This window comes from Gavia stellata, chromosome 32, assembly GCF_030936135.1.
Source record: "Gavia stellata isolate bGavSte3 chromosome 32, bGavSte3.hap2, whole genome shotgun sequence".
NCBI classification, from domain to species: domain Eukaryota; kingdom Metazoa; phylum Chordata; class Aves; order Gaviiformes; family Gaviidae; genus Gavia; species Gavia stellata.
The window spans coordinates 4,267,207-4,285,652 of record NC_082625.1 but is presented as its reverse complement, the minus strand read 5'-3'; the positions used below and the strand labels follow the sequence as shown (position 1 = coordinate 4,285,652).

The 18,446-nt window shown below is 42.7% G+C and overlaps 1 protein-coding gene across 1 annotated transcript in view; it reads left to right on the top strand.

Annotated features, from left to right (window-relative positions):
* MLLT1 (MLLT1 super elongation complex subunit) overlaps positions 1 to 16,866 on the top strand; it is a 30,530-nt gene extending 13,664 nt beyond the window's left edge. Inside the window, exons 4-12 of the mRNA XM_059831805.1 lie at positions 1,235 to 1,378; positions 3,176 to 3,301; positions 5,040 to 5,585; positions 9,326 to 9,413; positions 10,234 to 10,345; positions 11,651 to 11,750; positions 11,976 to 12,047; positions 13,798 to 13,869; positions 14,387 to 16,866. Of these exons, the coding sequence (XP_059687788.1) occupies positions 1,235 to 1,378; positions 3,176 to 3,301; positions 5,040 to 5,585; positions 9,326 to 9,413; positions 10,234 to 10,345; positions 11,651 to 11,750; positions 11,976 to 12,047; positions 13,798 to 13,869; positions 14,387 to 14,515 (1,389 nt within the window). The 3' untranslated portion in view covers positions 14,516 to 16,866. The remainder of the gene's footprint in view (positions 1 to 1,234; positions 1,379 to 3,175; positions 3,302 to 5,039; positions 5,586 to 9,325; positions 9,414 to 10,233; positions 10,346 to 11,650; positions 11,751 to 11,975; positions 12,048 to 13,797; positions 13,870 to 14,386) is intronic.
* Positions 16,867 to 18,446: the final 1,580 nt, after the last annotated feature.

Sequence of the window (18,446 nt, the reverse complement as noted above, 5' to 3'; positions counted from 1 at the left end):
TCTGCCTTCACCCGTTTGGGGAGTTAGGACCCAAGACCTTGACTCCCAGGTGAGCTTAGGGTACTGATTTTGATGTAAACCAGGTGTGGTTACCACACTTTTTATTATTAGAGGTACAGTTTGTACAAGAAATGGCTTCTTTAGCGATGTTAGTATCCACCAAGCAAACAGCAGGAATCAGTGTGGTCTGAAGCCGTCTGACGCTTCAACCTATTTTCAGCAAACCTAATGGCTTCGGCTAGAAGCCTGCGGCGTCTGTTCCCGTACAACAATGCAACTACACCAGGAAATCAAGCTGCTGGATATGAATTGTGGAAAAGACTGCTGTGCAGCTGCTTGATGTTGCGCATTGAACGAGGCATGTGGGATGCATTCATGTAAATACTGAATGTACTGTAAGGCTCTGTGTGGTTTGCAGGAGAGTCTCTTTTGCCACATTTTGAGTTTCCATCTTGAAATACAGAATACCAGATAATGCCAGAAATGTCGTATCGGTATTTGTAATACACAAGTAGTGTCCAATATTTGCAATTTTTGGGGGAAAAAAAGAAGGGTTTTCTACGGTCTTCTGTTCTGTGCTGCAAATGCAGAGTGTTTGCTGTGCTTCTGCAGCAAGTGGAACAAAACCAGTGAGGCGCAGATGATCCCCAACATGCATACAAACCCTGGATTTCTTCAGTGAAAGTACCCTTGGAAAGTTCAAAAGCCTAGGATATCTTCCCATTCAGCCCCTGCAATATGCATATTGAAAAGGATTTTACAAAATGAGCCATCCTTTTACCATTGCGTTTAATCTTTTCTCAGTACCCACAGAGATCCTGTGAGTTCAGAAGTTGTTCCTTCTCTAAATAAAGGATTATGCTTTTCTTAATATTTATACTTATAGTTCAGTTGCTTCCCACAGGAGAAAGGATCTGAATTTCAGTGAAAACAGAATAGTGGATAAAGCTTGTGAATCTGCTTTCCTAGGATGACTTGAATGGCTCTAAACAGACAATTGTCATTTCTTTTGCAGGGAAAGGCCATGCCTGAGTTTCTGATAAACAGTATGTTAACTTCAGGCACTTTTGGCACAACTAGTTTATTTTCTAGCTCTCTCACCTCATGATGAAAAACTCTGTGAATGCAACACTTAGTGGTTTATTTGGGATTTTCAGGAGTGACTGTTGGAATCCTCTGCCTTAGTGTGTTTGCCAAACTTCTTCCGTTTTCTCAAAGTCTTTGTTGTTTTTAGGAGGAGCCGAAAAAGGTTTGTTTCACATATGACCTGTTCTTAAATTTGGAGGGAAATCCACCTGTGAACCACCTTCGTTGTGAGAAACTGACTTTCAACAACCCCACTAAGGAATTCAGACGCAAACTTATTAGGGCTGGAGGGGTAAGTGCCAAAGGGACTGGATATCTGAAGAGGTTCTGCTAAAATGCGTAGTGAACTCATTTTGCTCTGGGGTTTCTTTTTAGCTGCAGCCCAGCAGGCTACAGTATTCTACGTTCATCTAAAGGATGACCCAGCCATTTTTTACTCCTGGTTATATGACTGCAGCACTTGAAGCAGAGCTAAACCATTGCTTGTGTGATTGGTGGCACTTCATTTTCAATTTAAATGTGACCATTAATATCAAAGCACTAAAACCCCTCTGGAAATGGAGATCATCTGTGGATTTTGCACGCTGTCCATCAGACAGTTACAGTTATCTGTGACCTTCCTAGTGTTGTGAGCTGTCTCAGTATAGAAAAGTTCAAGACAAGGGAGATGCTTCCAGTCTATTCCTTACTCATTTTTGCCACAGGAAGGCTTAATACTTAGCGCTTCCTGGTCAATAAATGTACTCTAAACCTGAGGTCAGCTGCTTGTGGCTTAGATAATAAAAAATTAAGGAAAACTGTTAGAGTATAGGGTGAAAATGGGTGTGGGAGGAAAAAAATAGATATACTCTTGAAGGCACAGTAAGATATGGGTTGCTACAGTGGACGATCTCTTACTTCTGCAAAAGTAATATGCAGTGATAGACTAAAGAAATGATCCTCAAATAACTACAAGATCTAGGCAAATTAGCACAAGCCATAAAGTGCATGAAGTTTTTAACCAGACAATGTCATGACTGTATTCTGAGACACCCCCCGTATATAGTAATGTATAATTATGTTCTGTTCAAGGACTTTATTCAAGGTGGTCTTAATTCCTGGCAAAATTTTCTTCTGAAAAAACATGTTTCTAGCCTGAAAAATTTAAAAAGTAAAAAAGCTGTGAGGAAGTTTGTCAATAATAAATCTCAAGAGTGGCAAGTATTCCAAGCTGATCTGTCCAGATCTTCCTCAGCGTGCCAGTGCTTTTCTGTACGGGGCGCAAAGAGGAGAGTGCTTATCTCAGCCACGGTTTGGCTAGAACATCATTTGCTTTCTAGAATTTTCATAGTACATTATTGTATTCCTTATGTATTGAGGTGTTTTCATCTGTGAATTGCTTCTGATGCCGTTCATCTAGTGGAAATTTTTGACAGGGTTATTCTCAGAATCACAGAATCACTAAGGTTGGAAAAGACCTGTAAGATCATCAAGTCCAACCTGAAAAAAAACAAACAAACAAAAAAAAACAACCCACACCACAACACACCAAAAACCAACCCACCCAACACCACACAGCACCATGCCTATCAAGCCATATAGGGGAGGTAAGAAGGAAAGTGTTTCATGGAGCTCGGTGCTTGGTGTTAAGATCCTGCCAAGGGAGAGACCTGAGGCCTGCTTTTTTATTTTCTTTTTTTTTTTTTCCTGAATGAGGTAACTCAGCTTCTCCTAAATTGATGAAGTCTTGCTCATTCCTTCCAGATTTACCTTGCTACCCGTTTGCAGAATAAGAGCATTTGCAGCAGAACACACAGTTCTTGTCCAGAGCTTTATTGCCTGCTTGTGCTCAGAATATTGGAGTTCCCCTTGGGAACTTGATATTGCATGTTGCCTTTCAATTTTTTGTGGTTTTAATGTTCTGTATTTGAGGAGTTGCCTTGAAACTGGGCATTACCTAGACAATATCTTTTTATTGCCTTTAAGCAGGGGAAAAAACATCCAAAAGATGAATAATAGTATTTTAATTGAGCAAGTGACTTAACGTAATCATGTGTTAATAGTCCGTGCGACGTTACTCATACATAATTTGTCTCCTCTTTATTACTAGGTGATGGTAATGCCAGAAGGAGCAGAAACTGTTTCAAGGCCAAGTCCCGATTATCCCATGTTACCCACAATACCGCTCTCTGCCTTCTCTGATCCCAAGAAGACCAAACCATCCCATGGGTCAAAGGTCAGTGAAGCATGCTTTTGTGTCATCCTGAGGTGAAGAAGTCTTTCAGGACTTGCTGCTAAGAGCTTGTTTAGCATCTGTTTCTGGCTCCTTCTAATTCTGAAAACGTCTTCCTCATACTCTGTGGTTCGCTAGCTAATGGTCTGGAACTTAAAATAATTTAGGAGGCCTTTTTATGATTTGCTAGACTTCTCTCCAGGGAAATTTTGAAAAGAAAATTAAACGTCCAAGACTGGCATTTTTTTGGTGAACCGTATATTCCTCCTGACCTGCTATAGCAGATAAAGTTGAGTGAAGTCCTCTCTGATTGTTCTGATTTGTATCCTTGATGCTGATGAATCATGTGGATCTTTTGCTGTCTGTCATGTAAAGCTGGATTCTAAGTCCTTGCATCTCTTAGCAGCGAGGCTGAGTAGAGAGTCAGCACTTCCTCTGTCATTAGGACTACTTAGGGTAGTGGTGTAAAGAACATAAAATATGCCGCACTTGGTCAAACTAGTGATTTCAAGATTTGATGTTTGCATCCAGCAGTATCTAGTTCTTGAGATTTCAGAAGAAGATCAAGTGTCCTTCTTTTCACTTGTGTGATGAAGCTATTTTTGTGTAATTCGACATAGGAGAAACAATCCACAGCAATGTGTTTTGAAGCAGATTATATACACTTTATCAGCCTGAACAGTCACAAATATTAACAGCAATTCATTTCATGGTGTAATTCAATTCTGATACCCATTTTGTTCAGGGCTGTAAACACTTCTGGCACTTGGTCACGTCTTCTGATGTTGATGTTATGAAACAGAATAAAGAGGACTTATCTGTTAGTGGCTGATTTAATTTTGGTCAGGAATTAAGCATTAGAAAACACAGAGGACAGAAAAGAAATAAAGGTCTCTGACACAAGCTCTGGTGAAAATTGCTGGTAGCTCCAGAGACAATAGTCTCCCGCTTCTCTTCCTCCAGGTTGCCCTCAGAGGCGCATGTGTGTTTGCGTCTCAGCATGTCCAGTTCATACTCCGGTGTCTCCCCACAAGACCCACTTCTATAAGTGTTTTGAGTTCACATGTAGTTCACAAAGGGAAGTACTCCTTTGCCTGACTCTTAGGATGGGCAGGGTCCTAATGACTGGTGTCTTAAAGCTCTTATTAAAGGTGATGAAATGTCTGCTGATATCAGAGACTTTGGCTCTCTTATGGTTGTGGGGACATTCAGTACTTTTGTCAAGTTGCAGTGTGGTTGATGCCATGAGTTGGGGGCTACGCTGCGAACGTAGCTTGTGTTTGCCATGGATGTGATTTAACCTTAAAAAAAAAAAATCTTTTTAGTTGCTGGGGTTTTTTTTTCCCCTAAAACGTGGTGTGAAGTATAACTTTGTGTGACACAGCTAGAGTGAGTTTTCTCTTACCTGTCTTCAGATGTTAACCCTGCAGATTAAATCCGAACTGAACATCTATAGATGTTTATAGACCTCCTTTTATAGGCCATGGAAAGGAACAGGCATTTGTGAAACATGTTTCATGCTACCCTAATATAGATGTTTGTGTCTACTGTCGATTTCTATCCATCAGCTTTAGGGAAATGTAGATGTCTGCCTCAGAGGTAGATAAGTACCTTAGGCATCTGTGAGTGGATGTCTACATGAAACAAATGCTTTAATGTGATTTATGAGAATGGGTTTTGTAATTCTTTGCAGAGCTTCGATTTCATACCTAGCTTGCATGTTTCTGTTACTGAATTTTAGGATGCAAACAAGGAAAGTAGCAAGGCATCTAAGCCACACAAAGTAACCAAGGAGCACAGAGAGAGGCCAAGAAAAGACTCTGAGAGTAAAAACTCCTCCAAAGACCTTGAAAGAGAACAAAACAAGCCTTTGAAGGACTCCTCCAGAAAACCAACTGAGAACAAACTGCCTAAGGAGGAGAAGGCACCTCCAAAAGCTGCTTTCAAGGAACCAAAACTGGCCGTGAAGGAGACCAAACTGGAGAACACTTCTCCAAAGGGTGGGCCACAGCCGGATTTAAAGTCTTCCAGCAAGAGGCCCTCCAATGTGGAGTCACCAAAGCCTAGTGCCAAAAAACAAAAAAAGAGTAGTTCCAAAGGGGTAAAGAATATCCTAGGGACATCTCCCAGAACCTCGTCTTCCTCGTATCCAGAGAAGAAACAAACCAAGGAGAAGATGAATGCCAAAGTGGAAAAGGTAAAATCTGAAAGTGAGGCCAAGGAGATCAAAAAGCCTGTGGAAATGGAGGAGTCGAATTCAGAGGATGAAACTTCTTTCAAGTCAGAGGTGAGGAGGGATTTGTCCTTTATCAGAATTTTTAACCAGTTTAAACGGGTTTAAATCCCTGCATGAAAAAGATGTTAAAAAATATGCCCTCAGACAAGATGGAGAACCAGATTGGCGAATGCTTAGGCTGGGTTGTGTCTCAAATAAAACTCTTCTTTGAAAATCCTATCAGTATTAATCGTTACTGCTCCCTGGTTTACCCTCTGTTTCAGATATGCAGTTCTATTTAGATTTATCTGCAGGCAGAGTTATCTAAAAGTCAGAGTTTAAGGTTATAGTCTCTTGTTCATCCCTTGCAGTGATATTTATAGAGCTAGAGTATCGTAGGTGTAGGTACATTTTCTACCTGCTTATGATAACATAATGTTTTTTAACGTGATCTGTACATTTTCTACCTGCTTATAACATAATGGTTTTGAACATGATCTTTATGCAGAAAAAGAGGAAATAATTTCAGTTTTCCTTCTGAAAAAAAAGTATTAAAATGTAAATAAACCCCCCTATTCCTGACATGGCCTGTAAGAAATGTGCTATTGGCTAACGCTCGAAATACAACCACATGCCACTAAACCTAAATAAGTTGTGTTGTAAAACATAAAACGAATTATATTATTGTACTATTTTTAAAAGCTGTCTAAATATTTTTTCCTCTTTACAACTAAGAACATTCCTCATCCTCTGTCTTCTAAAAATTGTTTTCCAAAAGAAGGCAAAAAAAAAAAAATAGTGGGATGGGAAAGACACAAGTTAAATCCAAACTCTGACTACTTTTCACTTGTGTATTTTGTATTTGCTATAAAGAAGCCATATATCTTCTAATAGGATTCACAGGATAATGTCACAGGAATTTTTGAACTGCTTCCTTCTGACCACTTTTAGAAAGATTTGTTTAACTAGAATAAATCTTCTAGGGACAATTCGTATTATGATTTAATCAGCACCATGATACAGTAAGTATTGATAAGAAAGGATTTTATTTTTTTTTTCAAAAGCTTCCCAGTAGAAGAGTTTATTTTGGAAGTATTAGTTCAAGTTACTCTGCAAAGATTTTTTCCAGATTGATTAAATGTGTAGCCTGGGCATTAAAAAGAAGCAGCTCCTCTCCACTTTTAGCCTTATACCTGAAGTGCATCAGTGTGTAGCAAGCTCATTTCCATACAAGATACAAGGCCCTCACTGCAAGCTTCTGTACTCTGCTGATCTCTGTTAAGTCCCGAGTCTCTTGTACTTCATTATTTCTTAGGTGTCATCCATCCCCTTGGGACTCACCATGCAGCTGTAAGCTGATAGTGCTGTTTAGACTGTTCTGTGAAACCACAAACTGTGGTTGTGGTTCCACAGCGTCTGCTGCAGTCCTGTCCTGCCCCCACCAAGCTTTGTACGCTTCTGTGTCCTCTCTTGCGCCAGCTCTCGTGTCTGTTGGATGCTTGACAGAGGTATTTGAGTGCTAGCCCAGGAGGAGGGTAGGAATACTCAGTGTGATGGAGGGGGAACTGTGGCAGCTGCCAGTCAGATCAGCTTAGGTTTCTGTGGAACTCGAAGCTTAAGGGTATAACTGCATAATGCATTGGCATCAGTAGAGAAGACTGTTTTGAGTTCCTTTTCCACCCTGGGGGGTTCTTTCCTCCCAACGCTGCAGTTTGCTACTCCATCGTTTGTACTGGTACAGCTGTTTGTGGATCTGTGTGGTAAGCCACATCACTAAAGCGAATGAGCAGCTGGAGGTGGACCGGGGCCCGGAAACTCTTAAATCAGCTTCGCTGCTGCAGCCAACGTATTGTGCAACATGCTTAGAGGCTGCAAGTCCCCGATTGCTTTGAGTTGACATCTTTGCAGGCTGCTGTTGAAAGGAACAGTCTTGCTCTCATTTGTGCTGCTGGCATGAGAGCTCGTGTGACTGCAATGGGCTGGAGGAGTTTCTCCTTCCATTTCAGCTCCTGCTGAAAGTTAGCTGTCCTTTCTTTTTTTTTTCTTTTCCCTTCTCCCATCAAGTCCAGTTCCCTGAACTGGCCTCATGCTTGGCTGCCTAAATGCTAGTGCTGACAAAAAGGCGAGGCTGAGATGTGAGGGCAGGATTGCTTTTTTATGTTGTCGGCATGTGCTTTTGTCATATCACGGTGACAGTAACTGCAGCCTGAGCATGCAGAGTGTGTCCAGCTGGATGCCTCCGAAACGGTTGAAATAGCCGAGAGGGTTAATGGCAAAAGGGGAGACGGGGGTCTCTACAACTTCCAACTTCTGCTTCTTAGGTCCTATTAAGTCATTTTAAGGGCGCACCTGCTAGATTATCAGGAATGAAGGATGTTAAGATTGAATGTGGGTGAGACACAAGAGCTGTGTTCCCTTATCTTGAAAATATTGCTCTTTACTTTCATGTTGTAATTTTTCTGAACAAATAGGGCTGCTGCAGTGTGCCAATATATCAGATACTGGAATTGCTAAATTATTCTCCTTTGCTGCTGAATAATTCACAAGGATTGTGATACCCCTTTTTGACATTTTTTTCCCCTGCCTTCTTACAGTTGAATAAATGAGACTCTTTCTCTTAGGTGATTAAATTATAGGGAAAGGTGGTACTGGGATGAAAGTCCTGCTGCCACTTTCACTTATTAATGCCGAAAGCTGCTGATGTGCCTCTTTCTACCTGTTTACAACGTTTTTATAGTATTAACACTTTCTGTAATAAAGTTTATTGATCAATGGGAATGTGTGATTTTCCTAGCATCAGGATTTGGTAGTGGAAGTAATAGGTGGATTCCCAGCAATGGTGCAATGAAATTGAAATGCTAATTTTCCAGGGAATTACTTTAAAAAAGCAAGATGATATTACAGTACATTGAGAATCTTTAAACTAGGTTCTACTGAGTAACAAGAAAACCTTTAAGATTGTTGTAATAGTCGCTGCGGCTATTGGGATGAAATAGTTGATTTAGCCTTCACTGCCACCTCCTGGTCCTTTAAGCTAAAGCATGTGATTGCTGTACAATATCTGGTTTTATGTTAAAAACATACATAGCACTAAAACTGCTTCTGGATGCTGTTATTAGCAGAAGCTCATTATATCTTTTTACTCACTCTTACTGCATAGTATGCTCCTGGCATTTCTGCTGAATACTGACAGTCAGCGGAGTTGGTTCAGCTGGTTTCTGTTACGTTTTCATAATAAACTGGAAACCGTACAGTGGATTGCTCAAATTGGTGTAGAAACAACTGTTTTGAGGGTATAGTAGTAAATTAGAACTAATTTTGGAGTCAAGTGAGCTAGTTAGGATAGGCATCCTTTCCACGTTTAATGGTCAGTACGAGGTGTTCGGAGGGAATAATGGTGGGTTGCAATAAACACGCTTCTTAAGAGGGCTTTGATAATTGTTCTAGGTTGTATGCTAGTCATCTTTCACATTTTAAAGTAAGGGGCTTTTCACTTCGACATTTTTCAGATGTTATATTTCATCACTTGAGGCTATTTGGAACTAATGGCATGAAGGCTTTTTGGTGGGAGCTGTTGATGCTACTGCCCAGGAGCGCTGAGCTACAGCGTGCCAAAGTTTTCATAAACATTGTTTTTATTCACCTTGCATTTTGTATGTTTTTTGTAATTCCAAGAACTGCGTTCAGTGATGTATGATGTTGTAGAGTGCTCAAATGCTTCTGTGTCACTGTGCTTTGTGCTCTGCGCTGGTTTTCTGGATTAGAAAGGTTAAGATTCTTTTTCTTTTTTTTCCCTTTTATGGGGGGTTAAGTCTGTCCAGTCCAGCCCTTCCAACTCCAGCTCCAGCTCCGACTCCAGCTCTGACTCTGATTTCGAGCCATCTCAGAACCACAGTCAAGGTGTGTTGCAAGAAATAAAATTTGTTAAAATCTTCCTTGCATAACCTTAAAAGGCTCATGAGAATTAGATCTGTTGTCCCAGCACCATATATAAGGCTAATACGGTTTCTTGTATGCAACCATGTGTTGAAGCTGTGACGCTTCAGCAAGAAAAGGCAATAATGTCATAGCGTAATCAAGAGCAAATATTTTTCTTGTTTTGGCAGTTAATTTATGAGTAGGGTATCTCTCTGGATTTGGTTCTTTCCCTGTTGACTTTGGTTTCTGCCTCGGTTTATAAATGTGTTTGCTGCTGCTTGATCTATAGTGTCACCAGAATATTTCTCCGCCAATCTCATATATATGTTTTATTAAAAATTATAAATGTGACATTCATCACTTTGCCAGTGCATAACATAGCTTCTTTTTCAGATTCCTCCACTGATAATCCAAAGAGATACACTGTGGCAATAGTAAATATTCTAGCCTTAGCAAATGCTGTGTTGCTACAAATACTGTCTCTTGAGTGACGTTTAAAATAGTCCCCAAACGCATGAAAAATGTCCTTTTGTTTTCATTACAGAAGAGAGCGGGAGGATTTGGGGGGAGGCTAGGGCAGCTTTACAGCAGTTGTAAAGTTTGTCAACTCTGTTCTAGTTTTGAGACTGGAATACAGTGTCTTTTAGCAATATCTTTGTGCAAAATGAAAACACCAGTGACATCTTGCTGAGAAATCTTGATGTATCTTAACAATAACTACTCCAGTTAAGATCAGATAGCTTGGATGGAGTTCTGCTGCACGTGTCCTAGTGCTGAATTGCCTCTTCTGCTCTGATCCCAGGCCCGCTGCGCTCCATGGTGGAGGATCTGCAGTCAGAGGAGTCAGATGATGATGACAGCTCGTCTGGAGAAGAGGCAGCAGTCAAAGCAAACCCAGTCAGCCGGGATTCCAGGTGGTAACAAATTGGGAAGAAAGATGTTTGATGTCTTTTTGCCCTCCATGTTTGGTATTTTTGTGTGCCCTCCATTTGGAGGGAGGAATCAAAGTGATGGGGCTATGCGTGAGAGGAAAGTGTGAGAGAAGGAGAGAAAGGGCAAATGTTGGAGTATTTAGCACGGGGTGGGGATGCAGAGTCGACGAAAACAGCAGGGTGAGAACAGAATTGCATGAGGAGAGATCGCCGGAGCTCAAAGAGCGGAAGCCACTGGGAAGTTGTATGTGTTGAGCTTGCAGGTGTTAGTGACTGAGCCCCTTAAAATAGTCACCTAATTGTCATCTTCAGATCTCTGCCGAACTGAATGGTGTGTGACACCTTTGATCTGCAGAGATTAGAGAAGTGTTGTGGAGGCTGTCAGCATGTGTGCTCTCCTTACTGTGTATGAGTGATACAAACCGGAGAAGTCTTAGTCTTTGCCGATAGTGCGTGCTGACAGTTGGTTACTCGTCTCCTATGGGACTTGGTTAACAGCTGTTTCCTGCTTTAATCAATGGAAATAGTTGAATTTCATCCTTCTCCCCTCAGGGAACGCTGTTGTAGCCAAAACCTGGAGTCTTGGGCTGAATATTTGAAACCAAATGCTTGGCCCAAATAGCAGCTGCAAATTTCAAATGATACTTGTGTTCACCAAAAAAAAAGTAAAAAAAAATCCGTTCTTGCACTCTGTCATTATCAGCTAAACAGGATTGGAGAGACTTCAAAGGATATTTTTTAGACCTTTAGGGGATAGGTAATAAACAGTTTTTCAAGCTCATCAAAAGTAGGCTACCTGCTACAATACATCTGTAGGGCCACAAGAAGAATGAAAATAAATAGGAAATCTGAAAGATCACAACAGAAACACTAAATGTATTTTTTCTTTTTGCCTGTGTTCTCAGTGGAGGTGTTGGTAAGCCTCTCATGCAGGTGCTTGGTGATCTTGGAATGAATCCCCAAAATAAACAGTTGCCGTTTGTGAAAATCAGGTGGTACTTCCTCAGTTGTTCTAAGGGGACTTCTGTATGAAAGAGTTGAACTGCTAGCTGTAATGTGTAAGCTAAAACCCCCTACTCCGCCTGCCCAGGGAGTGGAAGATAGCAAACGCGACGTCAGCTGGGGAAAAAGGGATTCTTGGAAATTACAGACTGACCACTTCTCCCAGACAATTTAGTAGTCTATAATAAAAAAAGAGAATTTCACTTAACTCTGTGTGGTTCAGCTGACAGCTAAGTAAGTTTCCTATTACCTGGTGATGCTAATTCTCTGCTGCTTGTTTTTCAGACTGAGCCTTAGCGACAGCGACAGTGATAACAGTGCAGATTCCTGCCTGCCAAGTCGAGAGCCACCTCCTGGTCAGAAACTGCCCCCAGCAAATAATAAGGTACTGCATCCTACACGCCCATACAATGCTACTTTCCACCACTCTTGGTTCCTGCATTGTGTTCAGTCCATGGTGCAAGTTCTGACTTGCACCAAATTTTCCTTATTTTACTGTCTTCATCAGACAGGTGATTTCTCTCTGTTCAGTGCTATGCATCCAAACCGTTAAACCACCACGTTGTCTGAAGTAATTTTGGTCTCTAATGTTGATTTCTGTTAACCTCAGGCATCTGGAAGAAAAAGTCCAGAGTCTTGTAACAAGCCAGAGAAGATCCTGAAGAAAGGAACATATGACAAGGTGTGTTTGAGGATTTACATATTGCAGAACTGTTAGATGCTCACTAACGTTTCTGTGTAGAAAACAATTTGAATCAGCCTAGCCTGTTCAGATTGTTCTGCCTTGGCAGGTTAAAAGCTTGAGTGTAATGAAAATCAGATGTTGAAAGGGCAGACTTTGGAGAGTGACACTGCAGAAATTGTGTATATTAAATGATGGACCCCCAGCTCGTTTCCCTACGCAAAATGTTAAAATTGTTTTATTTGTTTGCCCTTTGTCTGAACCAACGGTCTGGCTACTGCTTGCAGTGGCGAGTGCCTCTTCATTAAAAGGCAGTTTTCATCTGTCTTTGATCTTACAAATTGAAGATTGCTTGATGCTCTGCTTTGCTGATTTAGTTGAAACCTTTGTTCAACAAAATTCCCTTCTTTCTTGCCTCTAAGGAAGGCTGAGCAGTGTCCATGCTCCTAAAGCATGGCTAATGAGCAAGCAAATGGCCAAAACCCAAGTTGTGCAAAAAGTTCTCCCACTGTGATTTTTTTTTTTTCCTAAAGAAATCAGTTAAATGGGAGCTTAATGCCTTTCCTTAGTCTGATCATTGAGGTCCCTGCAGTAGTCAAGGAGTCAGTCTGTAGTGCTCACTTGGATGTTTTAAGACTTTTTCAACAGGAGAATACAGCTCAGGTTAATCACTTAATGTTACGTCTAAGAGTGATCCTGAGATACTTGCATCTGAGTCTCCTGCTAGGTACAAAATCTTCGACCACTAAATACTGTTAACCAGAGCTGAAATGGCTTATCTGAGGCAAGGTTTGTAGGTAACATATCTTTTGTTAGACTGCTTCATATAGATAGAAGGGGATACCCTTGAGACCCATTGAAGAGAATGCCTGAAATACCATCAGCTTTTCTAACTGTCAGAGGTTTTATAAAAGATACTAGCTCTCTCAGCAAGCACAGCATTCAGTACTGTTCGGGTGTTCTGGGAAAAATACTTTTCTCTGTGTGAATGTGCTGGGGATGGGTATATTTCACATTTTTGGTGGGGTTTTTTGCCATAGTACAATTACTTAAATGAGTTCTGTTTTGCTGATACAGACGTGAACAACTCTGGGGCAGCTTTACAGATTAAGAATCTATCCCCTGTGAGCAATAGTGTGCCAACAGAAACTTGCCTTGTTGGCTGCCTAAATTAAAAAAAAAAAAAAGAAAACCAAACCATCCTTATATAAGAACAATTAAAATGTGGAGCTTGTAAACAGTCCTGCATTTCCCATTGTGGTGTATGTAAAACTACCTGGGAATACAGTGCACTTAAAGGATTTTTCCTTACCTAAACACAAATCATTGTTCTGCAGATTGCTGGGATGTTGGTCACTGATGCAGGTATTTTCAGGTAATGAGTAGTTTACTAGTACAACCTGCTGATAAGAACTCACACTGAAGTTCGCCAAGATGAACTTCGCCTTGTTGAGGTCCTCTGAGCTCAAAGGGTCTGACCACTTCTTAAAGCTGGTTGCAGGTGTTTGTTTAATGGTGTCATTAAATAGGCTTGCTGATGGTCTTCAGACCATCCGTCTTTATGTGAAGTCTTTAGTCTCCCAGCACTTGCTAAGGATGGAGGAGGCAGTGAAAAATTTAGGGAAAAATTGGGAACAGGAACATGTCTGAAAGGGCCTCAAGTTCCTCTGATCCTCGCTAGGAAAGTCACTTTGGCAGTCATACAAACACGCCACGTATGTCACTGTTTCTGTTCATGCCTCCTTTACAGGCCTACACTGATGAATTAGTGGAGCTTCACAGGCGACTAATGGCACTACGAGAGCGCAATGTGCTACAGCAGGTAGAGACCATTTGTCAGCTTTCTGGCAAGCTGTTGTACTCGGTAATCTTTGTGTCCAAGGGTCTCAGCCAGACCCCTGTGATGCTTGACCTTTCACTTGCCTCTCCTTTGTGAGAGGGTCTGGTTCACTGTGAAAGCAAAGATATGTAGAAAAAAAAAAAAAAATCAGATGTGCATGCAATGTTTTTCTTGGAAGAGATACAGAAGTGTGGTTTGTGCATCTTTCCTCTGCCGTCCTGGCAGCGGTCCCAAAGCTGGGCTCTCTCGGCCTAATTTAAAAGGCAAGAAATGTGCCCACGTCACTTTCCAGACTGAGCTAGTCAGGCATGCAGGAGGAGCTGGTTTGCTTTTTTGGGAGAGGATTCCGTTCGTGTTGCGAAACATTCTCATCTCTGGGGCTATTCTAAAGGGATGAGAAAAGGACTGGATGGGTTGCTCTGTATCTGCTGGCCTCTCTGCTGTACTTAATCTTTATGGGGTCTCTGTATACATCCTTGCTTGTCTCCTTTCTGTACAGATTGTAAATCTCATTGAGGAAACCGGGCATTTTAATGTTACCAACACAACCTTTGACTTTGACCTCTTCTCCTTGGATGAGACAACCGTCCGTAAGCTGCAGAGCTACTTGGAAGCAGTAGCAACATGACGCTTGGCCTTAGAAGCAGGCTGCTTTTGAAACCAGAAATCCCGTTTATTGGTACCAGGAAACGAACCCACGGAACTAGGCCTTCTTATTCTCTTGATTCACCCGAAGCACTGCCTTAGAGAACAGCCATGCTCTATGAATGCACAGCCAGCTGCACTTTCTTGTAGGCTTCAAACAAGCGCCCGTATTGCTGAGTCTGTCCTCCTTAGCTTCATAAGTACGCTTGGGCACAGGTCCTGAGTAGAGCAAAAGACGTGCTGCACTTAGCTGCACAGTGTGACCTTTTTGGTTTTACTTCAAGAAACTGTGTTTTAAGAGCACATTTTCAGGCGTCTCTGAGATCTGAAGAAGTCCGGACAATGTTTTCTTCACCAAATCGAGGGACCAGCCTGCCTGCGGGGAGCTCTAGTGAGTCCCGCTTCCTCCAGCTCTGTGAAGAAGCGTTCATGCTGTGTAAGCAAGATTGGCTTTTACAAAGCTAGCCGAGAGACTGATGACAGCGGAGGCTTCCCAGGGGTCCTGCTGGTCTGCTGCAGCAGAAAATGGACAGATTCCAGTTTTGATCACTTGCAAGTTAGTTCTGCCGCGGTTCGGTACAGAGCACTGCTGTAATTTGGCTCCCGATTCCTACAGGGCATCGTTCCACGCGCAGGACCTTTGGCTTGCTGCAGAGACAGTTCGTGCTCTTTGAAGAGGCCTCTAGAATCTGCTGTCTCCCGCTGGGGTTTTGAGATGTCTTGTTTGTTGATCTGAGCTCCTAAACAAAGTCTCACTCCTTTCAGTCTGCTTTAACTGTAATAGGACTACAAAACTGTAAGCTGTATATTTTATATATATATTATATATATGTATGTACTGTATGTATAAGAAGGGCCTAGTTGGGTCTTACGATCTTAAGGGTGTGTTTTTCTGTTATGTTTTTTAATGGCTATGGCAGGGGAAGGGCGCTTAATAAGATTTGACTTGTTTGTTAAAATGCCTCTTGTGGACAATTTTTAGTGTATGAAAGCTGAACAGCAATCTTCAAAGCATTTTGTGCTCTGGAAGGGACTCACCTGTCGTCTTTTCATTTGTCAGTGTTTAATAACTTTGCCAAAATACGTGATTGGTTTTATTCTATGTTCTCAAAGAGGAATCTCCTACAGTGGCCCCTATAGTAGTGGCTGTACTTTGGGAAAACCAAAACAAGGGAGAATTTTGTCTTTGGACACACCTGGAAAACGCTGATGTAAAAACCAAGTGAAGTCAGGTTTGTTTCCTCCTCCCTCTCCTGCCCTGCTGCCTGTTGAAGAAATGGCAGGAAACAGTAAACACTAATCCACGATCTTGCATTTATTTCTAGTTAAACTAGTATTGACTCCCAGTGTCATCTGGGTGGGTGCGAGGAAAGTCCCGTAGCTTTCGTCAAAACCGTATTACACTCCTGTTCCCTAAATACAGTAATTTTTTTTTTTTTTGAAGAATTGCTCAGTTTTCCCCATCAGTGTGTAAGCTTTTGCCAAATGTTAAGTGGGCTGCGGGCGGTGAGGAGGAGAGGAGCCCTCTGCTCATGAGTGCACCTCCTGTATCTGTGAAAGCCCCGTGTGGGAGCTGGGGGGTTGCATCGCTCCAGGGTTTGCTGTCCCTTCTGCATTATGAAATTGCAGTCCCTTGTTTTGGGTTACCCCTTTCTTTATCATGGAAATGTTGCAACTAATCAACTTAAGTGGCAATATGATGATAAGCTTGTTTGAGTTGGGTCATGTTGACCCGATTCCCATTAATTTTGTCTTTGTACCATCTTTCATGTGTTGTGTGTGTGTGTGTGTATATATATATATATATATATAAAAAAAATCAAGCTCATGCCAGGTGCAAACCCTGTCACGACAGTGATCTCAGCTGTTTTCTTTCTTGATGGACAATGCCAAGCCTGGATAGAAACCCTGTGCGCAAATGTATGCTGAGAAGGTGGAAGACAGCGGGACGAGGAGGAGCTGCAGTTCTCTCTTGGTTGGCAGTGGGATGCACAGCGGTGGAGGATGGCAGACGCAGCCCACGAGTGTCACAGACTCGCCCGTGTGCCGTGTTAGGTGTGGTGGGTACGTGCGAACTGCTCGTGGTCTCGGTTTGGGTCTGTGGCGTGGAGGAGGCAAGCCTTGTGTGGTCGCTACGGCCCCGAACTTGGCTCCCTGGGCGTGCAGAGTGGCCCGTGGTGCCCGCTGCCCCCAGGGACGGGTGGGGTTGGTGATGTGGTCCTTTCCCCGAAGCAGTAGGAGCAGCCAGCCGGAGCCTGAGATCTCCCGAGGTCTTTGCCTCCTCTCTCCACCCAGGTAACTTACTCCTGCAGCCATTGCGCCCGTGTCGCCCATCCTGGCCACGTTCCTCCTGGGACTATCAGTAGCCTCCAGAGTTACCCTGTGAGGGATCGGAGGTGCCGCCTCCCATCTGCCCCCTTCTCGTGTTAAGATCTGAATGGCCACGCTGCTCCCAGCCAGTCCAAGAACACGAGTAGGAGGGTGTTCCTGTGCTTGGCTGGAGGCGCCCGGGGTCCCGCCTGCAGCTGTGGCATTGTCCTGTCCCGGAAGCGACTTTAGTCGTGAAGCCTAATGAGCATTGATAGGAATTTTGTTTGGTTTTTATAAGAAGTATTTTACACATGGATTTTTTTTTTAGACTGTTTATAATCTCCTTGAAAACCTGAAATAGGATTGTTCCCCCAGCAATAGTTCTTTTCCATTGTGTGCACATGCTGATTTGTTACTAAAAGGTTTCTTGCAAGTACTTAGTTGTTCTACAGAGTTGTTGTTTTTTGGGGTATGTGGTAGCGTTGGGGACCACAGGAGGAATGACTCTGCAAACAAAGAATGGTCAAATTTGGGCCTCATCTTGTGTCCCCTTCTAGTTACATATGAACGAGTTCCCTGTGTAGATTCTCTATAGGCTGGCTGAATGCTGTTCTGAACATGCCGTGTACAGGTATTTGTGGATAAAGTGTTTGTTCTTGTGTCACTCTTGAGAGCATGGATGGATTATTGTGCTATAGGAAGGAGGCGGCGGTGCTGCTGTCAGCATTGCTTCAGGTCTTCGAGGATGTGTAGTAGCTTGCATTGTTAAAAAAAGGAAAAAAAAAAAAATACCCAAAATTGACTTCTAGCCATAATGGTTTTTCCAAGGAAAATGGACAGAACTCTGTTACTTTCCAGTGTCCTTCACCTCGTGACTGAAGGCACGAAGGAGCGCCGATCAGTCAGAAGGCTTTTGGAGTTGCTTTGAATTGAATCGTGTTGGAGGTGAGATCAGGACACGGCTTTTCCTTTGTCCTTGGCCTTTGTATTGAAGGGCAAAAGAGGGGTCGGGAGCATTTTCCCCTTGTCTTGGTCTGCGTATGCATTAAGCCGTGAGGCTTTGATTACTGACATTTACTATGAAAAAAGAAAAAAAAAAAAAGAAAGGATAGTAAGGCTGGCTGGATCCCAAAACAGCAGCTGAGGAGTGTTGGACACATCGGTGACGAGACTGGCTGTGCTGTGGTCAGGCTGAATACATGGAAGTGCAATGATTTTGCCACCAGTTCTATTGCTGTGTGCGGTGGTAGCATCAGAACTAGCAAAGCAATTGGTGCAACAATCCAGAAGCAGTTTTTGTCAGATCTTGAAGGTATTTGATGGTGAGAAAGGTTTAAACTCCCCGTAGGGAGCTTGCCCTGTCCCGTTCTCTGCAAGCAGAGACCCGAGTCGCTCTGGTTCTGCAAATCTCAGCCGGCACGCTGGTGAACGCGCTGGAGCGTGGGCCGTGTACTGGGAGGAAGCTTTTCCCCGCTAGCCCAGGTGCCCGGTGCTCGCTGGCTGGCACGCTCGTGTCGATGCTGCGGACAACCCTTGTGCACCTTGTACGAGTATTGCTTTGAAAACGACGAAAACCGATCGGTATTGCTTTCCTGGGGGGGCGA